The sequence below is a fragment of the Marmota monax genome, unplaced genomic scaffold (assembly GCF_021218885.2).
Source record: "Marmota monax isolate L192 unplaced genomic scaffold, Marmota_monax_Labrador192_F-V1.1 WCK01_AAM20220418_F8-fsc00065, whole genome shotgun sequence".
Classification (NCBI taxonomy): Eukaryota; Metazoa; Chordata; class Mammalia; order Rodentia; family Sciuridae; genus Marmota; species Marmota monax.
This window is the reverse complement of record NW_026694038.1, coordinates 2,871,180-2,891,223: the sequence shown is the minus strand read 5'-3', so window position 1 is coordinate 2,891,223 and position 20,044 is coordinate 2,871,180. Positions and strand designations below refer to the sequence as shown.

General features: G+C 33.1%; 1 protein-coding gene across 14 annotated transcripts in view; it reads right to left on the bottom strand.

Annotated features, from left to right (window-relative positions):
* Positions 1–20,044, bottom strand: part of Cacna2d1 (calcium voltage-gated channel auxiliary subunit alpha2delta 1) — a 467,177-nt gene that overhangs the window by 111,460 nt on the left and 335,673 nt on the right. For all 14 annotated transcript variants that reach the window (XM_058585488.1, XM_046464140.2, XM_046464143.2 and 11 more), the window contains exons 8-9: positions 2,504–2,573; positions 235–285 (exon numbers count right to left, since the gene is read on the bottom strand). In XM_058585488.1, the coding sequence (XP_058441471.1) occupies positions 235–285; positions 2,504–2,573 (121 nt within the window). The remainder of the gene's footprint in view (positions 1–234; positions 286–2,503; positions 2,574–20,044) is intronic.

Sequence of the window (20,044 nt, the reverse complement as noted above, 5' to 3'; positions counted from 1 at the left end):
AAGTAATTTTTTTTAAAAAAATGCAGACTTTAGAGCCATGCCATAATTTCCCACTTTCTGCAAATAAACATGAAAGTCTTCTCATTTTCAATAAATTAATCTTTGCTGATTTTTTTATTGTGGCTTCTTTTTTTTTTTTTTTCTTCAAACTGTCATATAGTTCCAACATATTCCTCTTACCTACAAATTCTCTCAAATGCTCAGCATAAAAATATGTAATAATTAAATACTCACACATCAACCAGAATAAGCATGTCCTTAGGAGATGCAGCTCCTTGGATATACCTGAAACAAATGGCACATAATTTTTTTCCTCTCTGCAACATAACAAGCGTAGATATTAATTGTCTTGATTTTAACAAATCTCTGATATTGGCATTTTCCAAGCAAAGACCTAATTCCATACAATCTCAGTAGACAATGGCCTTTTTTCACATTCTACAATGGCAGCTTGAAAAGGTTACGGTTAACCTGACATTAGAGATGCCAAAGGCATGATAATTAAAGCATATTTTCCAGATATTTATAACAAAAGAACAAGAGACAGATTTTTAATACTAACAGTGAATGAAATCACCTCCCAGAAGGACATTTTCTACAGGAAAAAGCAGCCATTTTGAGCTGCAATTGTTGACCACATGTTTTTAAACCACTCCAATGAACAACAGATTATCCTATTTTTAAATATAAAAAGTAAAAAAAAAAAAAAGATCGGTGGTCTAGAAACTTAAAAAATATATATATTTTTAAACAGGTCAATAAGGTAACTAAGAAATCACACAGTAGGTAATGTTAGCACCAAGAATTTCAAGTAGGCTCACAAAAACTTTACAGTATTCAAAAATCATTCCAAGAATCAGCTTAAAATGTTGATTCCCAATTTAAACACAGCCTTAGAGAATCAGAATCTGCATTTTAAAGAGACTCTAGGAGAGTTTTGCACAGATGGTTCATTGATTGTAGAGAGATTTCAAAAACCTTGAAAGCTCCTGCTGCCAGGCTACAATAGGAATTTGACTTTCTAGTCATTTCTGTGGTCTCTCTGCCCATGACTAGAAATCTAGCTTCTCATAAGCCTGCAGGTTACTTTCCCATTACTTTTCACAAAACTTGCAGCACAGTTGCCACCTATTCATGTCTGTGTTGATGAAGCAGTCAGTTTATAATCTGCTTCCATGCTTGCTTCCCTATAAGAAGGTAAAATGGCAGTTGTAGGTGTGTGTTGCCATGGAAGCCCAATCTAGTTCATGCCTAGTGCCTTTTTTTAAATTTATTTATTTATTTATTTTTGGCTTGGTTTGGTTTTTGTTTGTATTTATTTATTTATTTTTAATTGATGCATTATCATCTGACATAAGGTGATGCATGCAGAACATCAGTCTTAATGCCTCGCATCTTAACACCACTGGTCCTGGTAGGCTTCTCCATGGGAAGACAACAAGAGGATACTGACTGCTTCTTATGGTTAGAATCTAGCTTCCACAAAACAATGAAGATTTCTGAACCCAAATCATGTGTTATAGTAATCTTTGCTTCCACTCAACAACATATGGCTCCAAAGAGATACACCAGAGAAATATTATCAAGAATAACACACGGATTAACATTGGTCACTATGATACATGTCTGGTATTCATGCAAATTGGTACTGGGACATTTAAAAGGGAACTTAAAAGTCTTAAATACATGTCCATTGAATCAACCATTATGCTGCTTAGAATCTGTTAGAAACATGAGCCAAATGTTTGGAATAAATTAAATATCCAATAATAGTTTATTTTTTAAATAGTTTACCATATATAATTTTAAAAATGATATCTCTTATCATGAATGTGTATTCAAAGGTAATGGTATTAAAAGGGTGAGATACAAAGCACTATGCTATATATAATATGAATGCATTAAAAAGATAGTTATATATTAACTCTTTTTTTCAAATATTGAAATAAAATAAAAAACCCAAAATTGATAGTTGTTTTCCAATGAGTCCAACTATAGATTATCAATATTTTTTTTCATCTTATATTAGGAGAATTAGTTGCTTTTGTATCGAGGGACAAATAAAACTTCCTTTTGGAAAAAAAATAAAATCTAAGTTATAGGAATATAATTAGGGACAGCTTTTACTGTAGGGCCAGTTCTCATTAGTTCATTGCCAGAGGCAAACTATCTCCTACTCCATGCCATCTCTGTTGGAGATCTATCCCAAGCAAACTGGGAACCCTTCAACAGAAATCCCCACCAGCCCAAAGAGATTTGAAGCTGAGATTGCATATAAATCTGAAGATAGTCCATTTGAAATGAAGATGATATTTCATTTCAGCAATATCTGCCTTATTTCTCCATAAACTCATCACTTGTACTTACCTTTGATTATATTTACTTTTAAGAAAACTTTACATAATTAGATAATATTCATCCTAATAATGAAAACATCTCCCCAACATTTTTAACAAAACCTGTTTTGTCTTTCTCACATTTAAGGTCAGCAAAAAATCCTTACCATGGTCTTCGGCGTACATCGTAAAGATCAATCTTATTTGGAGTTCTACTATTATCAACCCATGGGGAAGCTTTAAAAAAAAAAGGAAAAATTACAACAATATATTAGATAAGCTCTACAAAAATAGTGTAACCCCCCCCCCAAGAAAACTCCTTACGAAACTCCATAGAAAACACTACAGACATAATTTCCATTTATCTATATCAATGTTTGAATAGGAGGTATCATTTTTATGCCCTCAGTATTTTCTCTTTTATTGTAGAAAACAACACACTAGTCAATATAAGCCATTTTCTTTTCTCGCATCATTTCAAAAATAACCCTGATATAAGGGTTTTGTGCTAAACTTTATGTCTTATCAAGGGTGCTAACTTATATGTCTTATCAAGGATCCAAAGGTTTTACATTTTCCCTCACCTCTTTAAACAGAAAATTTACCTTGACAGCAAATTTATGTGCCACTAATGAATATTATGGATTCAATTGTTTTATCCTTTTATTTTTATTCAATATGATCCCATTTTGGTCTACATAAGATTTTATTAGACAGTTATCATAAAATATTTTAAAAATTAAAATAACCTTTTAATTTTCAAAATCATATAGTTGATAATGAGCCAAACTATTTTGAAATCCTAATTCAAAGGTTAGACCATAATTAAAATAATTCCATAATTTAAAAAAAATATTTCAAAGATGTACAATAATTCTAGTTTGGAATCAGTATATTTTTTAGTTCCACAGTATCTATCATTTGGCAGTAATCAGAACTTAAGCATAATTTTATTGATTTTTAAATGCAATTAGTTTATACTTATTCTAATTTATCTACACTTACTTTAATTAAAATGTTTTATAAGGTATAACTTGCACACACACCTTAGACCTACTAGAGAAAAATAAATGCTAATGTATTGGATGATACTATCATGAGGAAACAAGTCTCTCTCTTTGAAGATATTTACACATAGGACCCTTGGGAAAATTCAAGTCATATGATTGATGTGCCACAATCTATTTTACCCTTTTCTTTACTGTGTAACTATGTAAATTAAGGAGAACTTTACTGAGAGTCAGGTTTATTAGCCAATGAATATAATTTGGCCAATTAGGACATGTCTAAAATATATACAACTAAATCCCTCCTTGACTGTGAATTTTTTTTCCTATTAGTGGCTATAATATAAAATGATTTATTCATTTTAAATGACTAATCACATTTACATGAAACAGTAAGTTTAAATATAGCACTCCCCCAAGAACCAATTACTGACATAGTCAATGTAACTGATATTGTAAATTTATTCTTTCAATTTGCATTTGCAGAATCTAAGTGCCAGTGATACAAAATATCTTTTACTTTTGCAGCTCTATAATTGAGCAACAGGCATGTTGGTAGACACCTCAGTTCACTTTCAACTATTCATCTATAATATTGACTCCCAAAGTTAATATCTTAGTACTAACTAAAAATTTAAAGAAATTGTAACCTAATTTCAGTAGCATATTATGCCTTGTATACATTCATTGCCTCTTAACTCTAAATGTTACCCTTTGGGCTTGTTCTATGAAAAATGGATCTGGGTTCTTTGTACACTTATCTTTTACCAGCTGGCATATCTTCAAGCTTTGTACATAGATGATGATGCAAACTCTGAATGAGGCAAGGGTCTTTTCTTGATGTTTTTGGCTCATAAGCTCACAGGCAGGTGTAGCATGCACTGCTTTTCTGCTGTCTCTGGCTGTGCAAACCTGTTTTCTAGAGCTCATCTCCTGATGTGCTGCAGTTCCCCCATATTCCTACACCTTGGGGAGCTTCACCAGGCACCTGAAGGCCATCAGTAGTCCCTAACCATTTTTTTTTTTTTTTATAATTGCTAAATTAAATGAACTGATAGGGAAGTACTACACTTCATAAAACTTATCTTTCTTTAAAGACAAAAAAACATTAAAATGTTATAATCTTAGGTGGCTACATTTAAAAATATTAATAATATTACATAAGCTTTCTGAGATCTTGTGTTAAGTCATATCCTGATATTAGACTAAATTAAGATATTTATAAATCATGGTAAAATTAAACAATATAATTTCTTCTGTGATTGACATGTAAAATCTCCTTGTGGAATTTAAGGAGCACATTTTTTATATAAGCTTAACTTTATAGAATATCAAATAGTAAAAGAAATAATAACCATATACCATAATTCCCTGAAATAATCGGTTTCATAATCAGACATAGTGACAGTACATGTCATGAAATCAGTTTCTCAAATCCCTGCAAAATGTGTATTGCCCATTTTAGATGTCCTGTTAGTGTTCCAGAAAGTTTTTTTGGAATGCAGAACAGAGGAACAGAAATAGCCTACAATGTGGTATCTCATTACTGACCACCATCATTAAAGGCAATGATGTTCACTTATAAGAACACTTTTCCTCTGAACAAAAATAAATTGTGGATGTGTCTCTTACCAGTTCTACTGGTATACTATTTCACATGCTATCAAGCATGCACTGTAGCAGCTATTGATCTGACTTAAGCAGATGTTTACCTATACATTGACTCAGAATACTGAAACATGACAGAGGTATATTCTTGAGAAGGTATGAAAATCTTAGAGTCATTTTACACTTAATATAATCTAAAGAAAATAGGAAACTGTCCAGTTTTCATTGTAGTGACTGGGAAAAAATTAAACAAATGATGGTGCATTGAGGATTGATGCTCTTGGTAGAAATACCACTTCACAAAACAGATAATTGCATTTCCAATTATTAAGTTCAAATGTAGTTTCTACTTGAACAATCTTCACATCTGCAATCTCATGAAAATAAAAAGTAGCATGTTTAATATACTTGAAAATGCCTTTTAAAATCACTCCTGATCCTTTTGCCCAGAACTAATTGGTAGACCATTATTTTAGTCTTGTCTCAGTCATCTCCTATATTAGTCACGCTCTGGATTGCTAGCCAAGATAATCAACTAGGACTCTTTATAAAGCAAAAATTAATTCACCAAATGTGTATTGTATAGCTTACAAATTTCCAGAAATCTGAGTATTACTATCTAATAACTCCCATTTGAGAATAGATTCTACACAGTCCCTAATTTGTACCATGGCTTCCACATCCAGGTTCAGTATGGATGAGTAGTATGGATGAGTCTCGTAAGTATGAACTAGTACCCCATACCAACACACCACAGAAACTAGAAAAGCAAATAGCTGACCTATTTATATTTTGAGTTATCATGGAAATACTGAAAACAGAAAGATGATTATATATTATTAGTATTGGTGATGTGCCGCAGTCTGGCTGGGCACAAATGCCGCAGTCTGGCTGGGCACACAATCACGAGCCACCACACAGCTTGTAGATTCAAACAGCAACTCTTTATTCCCGAACTCACACCAGCCGTCTACAATCACGTTCTGGGGAAATCCACGTTCTCTTCCCAAATCCACGTTCTCTTCCCAAATCCACCTCCACTGGGCTTCTATCTCCAAAATATATTGTCTGAATCCCGTGAGAACTCAAGGGGAACTCAGGCAGCAGGATACGCCCTATTCCCAGCAGGAATAATCTTAAACCTTAAACCTGGAACCTAAACTGGGAACGCCCTAAACACGATTATCTTAAAACAGGGAACACCCTAATCTGTCTTGGTCCTTGAGCAAGGTCACGTACATTCAATGTCACTGCAACATGGGGTACGCTGGCAAGGAAATTGTCATACCTACTTGGCTAATGGCTCCCAGCAGTGATGTAACATGCCTTAAAGTATAAATCTCAAATATTGTTAGCATAGTAATTAGCACAGTAAGTATTCTCAGCATAGTACTGTTCTTAGCATAGTGTCTTAGCATAGGAATTTTCATTCATATAACAGACCAAGATATTACTAGTCATGGGAGACACAGATTCTGCTCCAGGTAGTTACACAGAGGTCTAAAGCTAGAAGAGCTTTTGCCTTTGACCACTGTCTTCCGAGGTCACCCAAGCTCCTAAAGGATGGTAACTATGGAGAAGATACAGGCAAGTCATGATAATCTCACTTTCTCCATATTCTGTTGGAAAGAATTAGCCACATGGTCCTATACAGACACAAGGGAGGTCTAAGAAATGAAGTCCCTGGCTAGTCAGTCACTTCCAAAAGGAGATTTCACAATGATGGAGGAGGACAAAACTCTATGGGAAGCTTTTGCCACAAGTAAAGATAGACACTTTTAAAATCAGTACTGTCTACTACTAATGATAATATCAAATTTTCTGTACTTAGCCAATGTTTTTCAAATAAACCAGCCCTAAGATGAAGGAGAAGGGAATGGACTGAATTCGGAACCTAGTAAATAAATAAAAGATGTCAGATTGAAAAGTCATTTCTGACTAAATTTAGCAGTAGGACTGCTTACATAAGAAATTCACTGAAAGAAAATAACTAGAAACCAACGCAGCATTGTTGTTGATGTTTGAATTACTAAACAAACTACAAGCCTGGTCTGCAGAAGCACTGTAATTATTTGAGCCCTAAAGCAACTCTTGGGCTCCAAAGTTGCACCAGAAAACAGCAAGGTAAGAAAGCTGTCTAGCCCCAAGCACAGCCCATTCACATGTGTCCAACAGTATTTTAGACAGGTGAGTGATTCCCACAGAGCACTCAGAAACAATCAGAGGAGCTGAGAAACTTGCTTTATGCAAGTTAGGAGGGCTTTGGGTTTCTTTCTTGATTGAATGGGTAGGGAAAATAATGGATCAGGGATGGCTCTGTTTTTCTTGCTCTTTTTCCAAGTGGGAGTTTTACTATTATAAGTAGCAAAAGCAACAATTGTGTATCATACCCGTGGGCAAGCAACTGGACTTAATAGGGTTGACAAAATAGTATTCTGCTGAATTATAATGTAGTCAAATTAAAAAAAAAAGTCATACTAAATGATGGAGAAAATTGCATGTGACCCAGAGATCCTGGACTCTAACTAGTTAGTTGGAACTTTGGGCCATCTGTGGAAGGAGGCAAGTGTTCAACATGTGGGGGGAAAAGTATGAAATGATATTTGAATTGTCAGAGGCACATTCTGTACCAGGACTTCAATATGCATTTCTTCTTCCTTCTAGCAATAGCAGGCCTCAAGTATAAGTTGAGGGCCATGCAGAGATTATACTTCTCAATGTCTCTTGCCACAATGGGGCCATTTAATAAAATGCAGTAGATAGGATATGAGCAGAAGTGACAGGTGTAACTTGTCAGGCACACTGCTTGCCTTCCTCTAATTGCCGCTGCCCCCACTTTTGTGGCCTCATGTTGGACATGCTGGTGTCCAAATGAAAGTTTTTATTGGGTACAGCAGAAGCAATCATTGTATACTATACATCTGGGCAGCAAGTGAATCATGCAGATTTGGAATAACACACTAAGGAATAGCAGGTAGGTAGAACCTCCATTGATGAACAAATTTATAGGCTAGAATTACCCTAACCAACTGGTTCACTTACAAGATAGGAGTTTTAGCTGAGACTATTATTTTATGCTTTTGTTATGCTGGTTACTGTTTAAGTAATTGAACCAGTATCTTGAAATGATATGGGTTCCTCACTTATACAAATCTGGGTAAAGATTTAAAACTAGGAGAATGTACAGGAAGAAAAATCTTCACAGCATGTTTTAAATTTGCTTCACTACATTTTTTTTTTCATTCCTATATATTCTTATAAGAGTATAATTTTGGCCCTAGGAAGCAGCCTATTACTATGCAATACTTGTAATGCTGAAATTGGGTAGCTTTGCTTTTTGGCTTATATTTATACATCAATACTGGATTTGGGAGTGACATATTTTTCTGAAAAGTAACTGGTCCCAAGATAATGCACTTTTCCAGATCAAGTTTTAAAATGCTGAATGATAAAAGCTTTATGGCTTAGAACTATTAATGAGATCATAAGCAGAAGATAAAACTGGAATTAGGTGAATAATAACAGAAAGAGTCTATTATCTCTTCTTTAAAACTATATTTTTGGCTTGGAGGTAGTCCAGTATAGAACTTAAGAGGAGCATAAGTTTTTGAGTAAATCTACCTAGATTTTTCACTGGATGCATAAATTTAGATAAAGTACTTAACCCTTTTCGCATAAAATGAGATTAGCAATCCCATATTTATGGGTAACTATTATGATTCTATGAACTGGCACTTAAAAAGCAATAAACAAATAATTGAAAACAGTTATTATTGACTCACTAGAGTTACTTATTTTAGATTTTTAAAATGTTTTGCTTATGATTTTCTATTACACATTATAATTATACATAATATTTGGGTTCATTTTGACAAAACCTTATGCAAGACATTTTATTTCACTCCCCATTCCTCCCTCTTTCTCTCCCCTCCTCCCTCTCCCTATTCTCCTTCTTCTACTCATCTTCTTTTCATTCTTTTATTATTTATTTTTGATTGACATTTTCTACACATAAAGGTAAAATTCCCTTTGGCACATTTATATATACATAACATCATTTTGTTAAATGCATTCTGTTTTTCTTTTCTTTTCCCTTTTTCCCTCCCTCTTCCTCTCTTTTACTCCAATTAACTGTCCTGTAGTTTTAAGATATCTAATCTCCTCTCCACACAGCCTTCTTTCACTTATCTTGCTCTAGCTTCAATGTATGAGATAAAACATTCAATCCTTGATTTTCTGAGTCTGGCTTATTTCACTTAGTATGTTGTTCTCCATTTCTATCCATTTACTGGCAAATGCCATTATTCCATTCGTCTTTATTGCTCAGTAAACTTTCATTGTGTATATATGTCACATTTTCTTGATCCATTCATTTACTGATGTGTATCTGGGTTTATTCTATAATTTGGCTATTGTGAAATGAGCTGTTATAAATACTGAATTCCCTGTATCCCTATAGGATGCTGATTTTAGTTATTTTGGATAAATACCAAGGAGTGGGATAACTGGATCATATGGTGGTTCCATTCTCAGTTTTTTTGAGGAATTTCCACACTGCTTTCCAGAATGGTCTCATTAATTTGCAGTCTTATCAAAAATGTATCTTTCCCCCAACATCCTCACATTTAGTATTATTTGTGTGATTGATAATTGCCATTCTGACTGGAGTGACATGAAATCTCAGCATAGTTTTGATTTTCATATCCCTGATTGCTACAGGTGTTGAACATTTTTTCATATATTTGTTGGCCACTTGCATTTGTTCTTTTGACAATTTGTTTAGTGTTTTGCCTATATATTTATTGGGTTATTTGTTTTTTTTTTTTTGGCACTGAGGTTTTTTTTTGAGTTCTTTATATATTCTGGATAATAATCCCCTGTCAGAGGAGCAGCTGGCAAAGATTTTTCTCACATTCTGTAGGCTCTCTCTTCATGTTCTTAACCATTTCCTTTGTGGTGTAAAAGGTTTTTTTGTTGTTGTTTGTATTTGATACTGTCCCACTTATTAATTATTGGTTTTATTTTGTAAACATAAAACGTTTTGTTGAGGAAGCTGATGCCTGTACCTATATGATGGAGAGTTGACCCTATGTTTCAATACAGCTGTTGCAAGTTTTCTGGTCTAATTGTTAATTCTTTGATCCACTTTGATTTGACTTGTGCAGGGTAAGACATAGGGACCTAATTTTATTCTTCTGTGTTTTGATAAACAGTTTTCCCAGCACCATTTGTTTAAAAGGCTATCTTTTCTACAACATACATGTTTGGCACCTTTGTCAAGTACCAGATGGCTATAAGAATGTTAGTTTGTCTCTTTGTCTTCTATTCTACTCTATTGGTGTCCCTATTTATTTTGATGCAAATACCATACTATTTTGGCTATTATAGCTCTCTAGTATAATTTGAGATTGGGTATTATGATGCTTTGTGCATCATTTTTCTTGCTTAGAATTACTTTGGCTATCTGGTGTTTTTCTTCCAAATGAATTTAAGGACTTTTTTTTTTCTAGTTCTGGGATGCAATTTAGAAGAATGGAAGAATGCAATTGGAAGAATGCAATTGGGATTTTGATGGAGGTTGCATTGAATCTGTATATTGCTTTTGGTAGTATAAACAGTGTGACAATATTCATTCCACCTATCCAAGAATATGGAAGGCCTTTCCATTTTCTGACATCATCTTCAATTTCTTTCTTAAGTGTTTTATAGTGTTCATTGTAGACATCTTTCACCTCCTTGGTTAGATTAATTCCCAGTGTGTGGGGTTTGTTTGTTTGTTTTGGTGTACATGTGTTTATTGTGAAAGGGACATATTTCCTGATTTCTTTCTCAGCTAAAACACTTTGGGAGTATAGAAAAGCTATTGATTTAAGAGTGTTGATATTGTACTCTGGTAAAGTTGCTGAATTCACTTATTAGCTTTAGGAGTTTCTGGTGGAATTTTTGGGATCTTCTAGCTACAGGATCATGTCATCTGCAAACAAATAGTTTGACTTTTTTTCCCATTTGCATCCCTTTAATTTCCTTCTCTTCAGTAATTTCTCTGGCTAGAGTTTCAAGACATATATTAAGTAGAAGTGGTAAGAGTGAATAGCCTTGTCTTTTCTGATTTTGGAAGAAAATGTTTCAGTGTTTCTCTGTTCAATATGATGTTTGCTTTGGGCTTGTTGTGTATAGCCTTCATAACATTGAGGTTATTTCCTTTTGTCCCTAGTTTCTTCAGTGTTTTTAACATGAATAGCTGCTTTATTTTATCATAGGAATTTTCTACTTTGAGAGGATCATATGGTTCTTGTTCTTGATTCTATTTAAGTGATGAAATACATATATTATTTTGTATATGTTGAACCAATCTTGCATCCCTGGGATGCAGCCCACTTGATCATGGTATATTATCTTCTTGATGGATTGTAATTAAAATAATATATTTTTAAAGATGTGCTTATATTTTAGCTGTTTAAAAGCATATTCCTCTAACTTTCACTTTAACACAGTATCATACCATTTTCCCATCCTGCTCCATCCCCTTGATACAGATTCTTGTCACTTTCTAGGAATATGAAAACTGACATTAACCCCAGAAACCCCATGGAGAATATTGGTATAAGCAAGAGAATGGGACTTACAGGTGCCCAAGGCAGGGACCTAGAAAATAGTGACTCATTATTATTCTAATAATATTTTGTCTTCACTTTTCTCATTTCATTTTATTTAGCAATTACTTTTATGAAATTCTCCTCTAACACTTTTTTCAACTCTAGTACTCTATGATCTTGACTTGTTTATCCAGCTTCATTTAATAAACACTGGTTACCCACCGTATACAAGACAATGTTAGGTGCTATAGATTGTGTTAAAGTGTAACAAACTGTCTCCACCTGCAGTGGCACACATTGCAGTGGACAGAAAAAGAAGTTAATCCCAAATAATATCTGAAGGAAGATAAAATTTGAAAGCTATTGTAAAAAAAGAGATCAAAACTAAGTTCACCAAAACAACCAACTGAGTAAAGATTATTCTTGGGAAAGCCTTTACATGGAAGGTGGTGCTTACATCTTATTTTTGAATGATGGATTAAATGCACATGACCAGAGACGGTCTCCAGGAACAAAGTACACAGAGATATGAAAGGAAAGTATATATTTATATACAATAAAATAAAAATTAAAGGGGTAAAAGTCATGTAGGAGTAATTGATGAAAATTGAACTGTGTAGTGAAAGGCAAAACTGGAGATATATGTATAGAGGTTGGATATTTGAATGGTCTTAATGGCCAGATGTCATTAAATGGACATCAGCTCATATAACTTTATCAGAAAACCAATCATCTAAATTGAACTCCAGATGACCTTTTAATAATTACATTATATATATTTACATTGTCCTTCAATATTTTGATAAGGCTTCTTTCTCACCTACATGTGACCTATTCCAGAGAAAAAGTCTCTCTCACTGGTATTAGAATCCTCAGGATTCTTATGTTCCCTCAGAAAAAAGAGTTTTGTTTTGCTTTTATCAGTCTTCCTTCCTTTGTCCAGACTTTGTTATACTGAATTAATCAAATAATTTCTAAGTTTTAATTTTGTTTCTGAGCAATGAGACTTCATGTTCAGGATGTTCAGATAATATCATTGTAAGAGCTGGAGAAAGACTGGGATATCTCTACTGAAATATTTCCAGAAGTTTTCTCTCACTTCTTGCAGATAAGTAAGTGACAGAAATTCATGAACAGATATATAGTATTATGGCTAAGGAAAAATCATCATAATTTTAAAAATAAAAGGCTGATTATGTGGTTTGTTGATAATTCTTCAGATGTCAGATGAATCATGTAAAACATTTTCAAATTAGATAGGCATTTTTTTTTTTTTTTGCTAGCAGAAGGAGAAATTAACAAGGTCAAGTAGTGTGGTTCAGTAGAATATTTAATAAAATAAATGGTACACAAAGATTTCATCATGTTGATGACCCACAGGTAGTCATTCAGAAATAATGGTGGGCATAGTACATTTTATGAAGTATGAGACATGGAGGATTTACTAGAAAATAATGTCAGACATGTGCCACATATAAAAAAAATGTAAATGCTGAAGAAGAAACAGGTCCCTATTTGTGAGTAAATAAATCCAATAATGATATATTTCTAAGATCAGAAACAAATTATGATTCTATAGGAACATTTCCTATTTCTATAGGTCAATAAATATTCTTAGATGATAGTGATAAGATTTCTTTCAAAGTTTACATTTTGTATTCCAAAAAAAGTACATAACATTTCTTAATTTTAGTAAAAAATCTTTTAAATTTTCCTTAATCAAATATGCTGAACATAAAAACAAATTACACAAGATAATTCTAATGTATCTACAAATGAATGGCACAAAGTACAACAATCTAGCAGTACAGAAAGGAAAAATGAACAGAATAAGAAATATTTTAGAAGCTAAAAACAGCTGAAGTTTTTTAGAAATATTATCCACATATTTTATACACAGTTTATTATCACCAGCTGAATTACAGGCACTTCCTGATTTTCACACTAGCAATCATTTGAACTATTCTGACCTGTAAAATAAATAATTTAGCCAATGATGACTGGAGACACAGTTGAATATGAAGTGAGCAACTATTATAACCCTCACCTATGAAAACTAAGATTTAGATAAGGGACGAAGTCATACAAAAGACAATGAAATTAGACTACAGAATCAACTGTGTAAATCAGAAATATTTGAGAACTACAAAATAATACAACATTATTTCACTTGTGTATTAGATGACTATCCCTCCCACAAAGTGATGGGTAGCATATAGCAAAGCAAATAACATAATTCAGAATATAAACCCAGTACTTAGGAGTAGAACTATTAGCACCCTCTAATTAACACTTCAAACTTCACTATTCTAAATTAAACCCATCATTTTACTCCCCCAAAAGACATGCTTCTGATATTTAATTTCAGTAAACTGCCCTACATTTCCATATCCAGTCACGCTCAAATTTGAAAATTTAAGTTAGCTTATACTCTTTTATTTTTATAAAATCTGAAATCCTCAACTTTTCTATTAAATCCTACTTGGTTCCTTGTATATATCTTTCAAATTGCACATGAGACCATTATACATAGCAAGAGCTTTGTGTTGAGCCTATTTTGTTTTGTTTTGTTTGTTTTGTTTTTCCCTTCTGATAAGAACAGACATCTCCTTAGCCATCATACCCCACTGCCCAGAATATGCATGGTATTTTGCCTGCACGTTAAATCCTAAGTCATTCTGACATTCAAAGCCATATAATCTGCCATTAATAAGCTTTTTTGATTTGATTACTGTTTTTCTAGATCAATCACGGTTCACTAGACTACAACAGTACTTCTTCATCTTGTTATTTATTTATTTATTTATTCTCTGTGCCTTATGGTTCTCCAGAAAGATTGTAAGATCATGTCTTTTTTTCTTCATTGTATTTTATTTTTAATTTTTTTTCTATTTAATCCATAGTCAGTACTATGGATTAAAGCCAGGACCTCATGTATGCTAAACAAGCACTGTACCATTGAGCAACATCTGTGGCCTTTTTTGTTTTGGTTTTTGATTGTTTGTTGAAAGAGGGTAACACTAAGTTGCAGAGGCTGACCTCAAACTTGAGATCCTCCTCTCTCAGCCTTTGAGTAGCTGTTATTATAGGCATGTTCCACCACACCAGGCAATTAACCTAATTTTCAAGTCATGGTTCATAAACCTCCCATGATATTAATCCATAATTACTTCTTTGTCACAACTTTAGTGGGAATCTATTACTACACTCTGTTTAGTTTATTTGGCATTTATTCAATGTTCTGAACTGCAATCTAAATTTCAAGATGTATAACTTCTAACACATTAATTAGATTTTAATTTTCTAGAAGGCTTGGATGACAAGATTGAAAACACAGATGTTTTGTGTTCCCAATACCTTCTATCCCTTTCTTAGTTAATACAGAATCTGCTTTTAAGCCAGGTACATGGCCATCCTCAAGGAAACTGACCACAAAACCACTAAATTCTGTCCAGTGTCACTTATAAAGAAATGTTTTGTGTGACTTCTGGGAAGTTCTCTTAGAAAGAAGGGGGTCACTGTCCTTTGTCCTTAGGAATGAATGCAAATTACAGTGATTGAAACAGAGACCACACTCAGAAGATGAGAGAAATAAGGAGTGTGTAACCATTTCTTTCTTGTGAAGCTCCTCTACCAGCCATAGTCTATGCATTGCTGATTGACATGGGTTAAAAACAAACTGCTATGGTGTTAAAAATCACAATTTTGGATTTTTCAGTAATTGTTTGCTAAAAACTATCCTAATAAACACACTGTATTTTAATAATTATTGGTTTTAAAAAGTAATAGTTGGGGCTGGGGATGTGGCTCAAGCGGTAGCACGCTCGCCTGGCATGCGTGCGGCCTAGGTTGGATCCTCAGCACCACATACAAATAAAGATGTTGTGTCTGCCGAAAATTAAAAAAAATATATATATTAAAATTCTCTCTCTCTCTCTCTCTCTCTCTCTAAAAAAAAAGTAATAGTCACTTCAATTTAAGCTTTATTTGTACAGTGATCCACAAATATGTTAAATATATCTAGAGTTAATGCATCTAAGGTTAAATAATGTGTCTACTCACAGATATCCAGGTAAAAACTAGATGGGAATTTTTAAAGATAATGAATCCTTGAAGGCATTATTTTTACAAATATCACAAGTTCTGAGGCTTCACCTTTATTCCATTTTCTTTACATTGGTTAGAAATCTATCAAATGTTTCTTTAATAACTAAACTAAAAAGCATTACCCTTTGGACTACCCTTGTCATATGTTATCTGATCCTTAAAGTATTATCAATCTATTTTTCAAAAAATTTTACACAACTTGAGAAAAATTGTCTACCCATAAGGAAGAAAAGTCACTCCATATACCTCACAAACTGGTTCTATTGCATTTTATTTCAACAGATATAGCAACAACGATGTCACCCACAGATCTATTAAACACTGATGCAACACATATTAGCTACCTTTAGTTGTAATCACATGGTTTTAAAATGAACAAATGAGGTAAAGAAAAAATGAATTAGTAATTAGATGTAAGATTATTAATCATTATCAATAAGATTAATATCATAAGGCAGATAAAACTGATTTTTTCTATTTTTTTTCTTTGTAAATGCAGCTAATTATCTAAACAGAGTAAGTGTTGCCTACATTGGCATTTCAATGAGCCACGGATTCTTAATTACAATTCTAATTACTGCAGTAATTGTTACAATTTCAGGAGACCCTAATAGGTGAAATGAGCAGTTTGTACTTACAGTTTTGTATAATGCATAAGAATTCACAAAGTTGAAATCTATGAAAATAGTTTTAACAGGTCTGAAGTTAATATATGTAAACTAAGACCTCCAAAGGAAAGAACCCATAAATCAAACTAATTTTCTAAAAAGCTATATTCAATGAAGATATCATTAGACATGGGTTCTAGCTACTTTTTAAATTTTGTTTTTAATTAATACATCAAAATTATACATTATTAGGGTACAGGATGAAGTTTTGACACATGTAGACATTGGATAATGATCAGATAATGGTATTTAACATATCCAAAACCTCAAACATTTATCATTTCTTTTTAGTGACAACATTTAGAATCCTCTCTTCTAGTTACTGAAATACACACCACAATATTTAAAATTATAGTCACCCTCTTGTAGTACAGCAGAATTTATTCCTACTGTCTAACTGTAATTTTGCATCTCTTGACCAATCTTTCCCTATCTTCTCCTCACCCCTACTTTGCCAGCCTCTGGTAAGCATTATTGGATTCTGAAATCATTTCAAGATTCAGTTTCATCTATGCCAAGAGCTCTATGACTGGGGCAAGTTACTCTAGTCTTCCTGCAGAACAAGCACTGTGAACTTAGAAAATGCTATAGGCCTGGACAAACAGCAGATGATGTTAACATCATCTTGCTCGGCATCCCAAGTGACTGGTGAAGAAATACATACAAAAGCATAACATGCATTAGCCAAAGTATAAAATGATGATGAAGGCAGTATTCAGATGAATCAAGAACTTCCCCTCCTTTTATCATTACACACAAGTGACCTATATTCCAAATGGGACAAAAGAAAGAAGGGGGTGGGGATAAAAAATGTAAGAAGGGAGAAGCAAAAGGAGAGTGAGCAGTGATTTCCAAAGCTTATTTTCAAATACACCAGGAGTTTAGAAAGCAGGTAAATGTTCAGTCCAGAAAGAGATGCCTGAGTCAAATTTCCACTACTAGCTAAACAAACTACTTCTCACAATCAGCTCCGATCCTGTCAGCTCTAGTAACCTCCTTGTTGGAAGCTAGTGTTTCCATGTGTTTTAAATAATCTGATAAACTAAAACCATGAGGGTAGCTGATCATACCCAAATGTTCCCTATATCCAGGCAATAGGATGACAAAGATATTTAATGCTTTTTAATCTCCTAATAATTGTATAATTCAACTATGATGGTCCTCCTTGTTTTCTTCTGATGGTCTTCTGAAGGTCAGACTACCACGTCTAGTGTGGAATGAAGAATTTGTAAACTTGCTCTCTGGTTCTGGAAAATGTTTGCTTTACTCCAACAGTATGTGGCTGTGTTCTTAACTGGAATCTTAATGAACAAGGATATATTTAGAATGTTGTGAATCAGAGGATACTAGTTTCTAAAAAAATATATATATTTTTTTATTACTCTGTGGCAAGAAGCCTCGGGAAAATAAAAATTGGTACCTTACAGAATTAGAGAAAGAGTATTATAATATTCTGCATTTGAGTGAATGTAGGAAATAAATTTTGTTTGACCCTCAGAACAATTTTGTGAAGTAGACAGCTTTGACAGATTTAGAAGTAAGTAGTATATGACAACCAGTTAGGTTTAAATTTCAAAATGAACAACAACAACAAAAAAAACTTTTTCCTAAAAATATGTTCCAAATATTGCATAAAACATACTTACACTAAATATTTCTTTGCTGTTTACCTGAAATTTAAATTTAACTGGGCATCCATTATTTTTTCTGGCAACCCTACGGAAAACTGACCCAGCTAAAGTGATAGGCCAACTCCTCTACGTTGTCACTGTCATGTTTAGATCTCCTTCAATATGTCTATGTCAGCTTCCAACTCAAATGTTTGTAACCTTGATAATGTCTCTTAATGGTTTAGATGGAGAATGGGCTGGATATAGGTAAATTATTATAGTTGATAAGCACTGCTGCAGAAATGTCTGAATTGCGTTTTCAAAGTACTTCTTGTCATATTATCTAATTGATCACGACACCCCCAGAAGTTAAACCAAGAAGTTATTTAGGCCCCTGTTTTTCAGATATGATGATTAAAACTCAAAGTTCAGGAGGTCTATCCAGCTAATAGGGACATCCTTCCTGGAAGGCTAAGTCTCATATATAAAAATTCAACTAAGGAGCATACTCTGTATTCTGTTCATCATTAACATAACAGATGATATTAATAGGGTGTTTCTAACCTTTGAATCAAGAGACAAACAGGAATGAGCCACTTTACATTAGTTTGGCTTACATCAAAATGATAAGAAAAGGAAGGATTGTCTATTAAGAAATTAAAAAAAATAACTTCATTTAAAAAAGTATTTTAAACATGTTTTAAGTGTTAAGTATACTGAAAATATGATGTGGTATAAGCAGGTTTTTCTGCTTTTAAAATTATAACATTGTCTTAGTGCTTTTAATAAAATAGGTTGGTTCTATTGTGTCATTATCATCATAAAGAGCAACTCAGCAACAGAATCACTAAAACAGTTGGAACTGCATGAAACGTTTTCCATAGCAGTCAAGAGAGCCATTTTAAAAACTTCCTCCAGCAAGTCAATGAGCCAAGCCTGACAGTCTTCTGGTGAGTTGATTTATCTGACAAACCCTGACTTAAAAACTACATATTGGGCACAGGATTGCATTCACAGCGAATGCCCCAGAGGACGACATAGATTCAGCCAAATTAAACATCTAATGATCCTTCTCAAGATAAAAAGAACAAATGTCAGCACATTTGAAAATACCTATTAGGGTTAAAAAAAAAAAGAAAAAACAAAGACTTCATCTCTCACTTAGTTTTTAAAATGAAAGAATTATTGAATATGATATTTGTAAGTTTGAAAGTTAGCTGCTGTTTGTAAAATTACCCACCTTGCAGGATTCATTAGAGAACCTATCTTTCCTTGCACCTCTGGCTCTCTCCCCATGTTCACAGGTACTCTTTCTTGCCTCTCTTCAGCCTCTCCCTCTAGTAACACTTTGTTGTCTCTCTTTCTCTGCATCATCCATTTCTCTGTGATCCTAAACTCTTGTTTTTTCATTATTATCCAAATTTTCTCTCACTTTTCTTTTTCCTCCTTTTCCCTCAACTTATTATATATGGAATTTTATACAAAGGTAATATTTTAAAAATTTTTAAAAACTACATAATTCTGTTATGATTAAAAACATTCTCATATTTGTGTATTATTAGATAGAACATCAAGTATCTAATTCCTATATTTTAAAATTGTACTTGAAAATGCTTTATAAAACCTAATGTAATTTAAAGGATTATTATGTCAGGTTTATTATGTGCATGAGTACTGTTGCTTTTTTCCTTGATATGATCTTATAGACTAAAATTCACAATCTTGTGATATATAGTATTTGACATGTTAATAAAAGTACTTAAGAGTTTTAGAAGTATTTTACTAGAGTAAAAAATTATTTGTGTAATGGAAAATTCAATTAGGATAAAAACCTAGGTGATAATTTTCCCATAACAAGTATTAACATTAATGTTTTATTATAATTCATTTTTTTCAATATCTAATACAAACTTGGCCTTTCCAGGTGCTCTGGATTTCCAAAATAAAGATTTATTACCAGTCCTATGATCTGGCATTTGTAACCATGCAGGCATTATAACGTTTTTAAATAATTTGAGAATTAAGTCTGTACTATTATTTATTTTTATCATAATACAAATTTATATATAGTTTAATTTTTTATTCATTCCTTTTTACTACTAAGTTACTTTT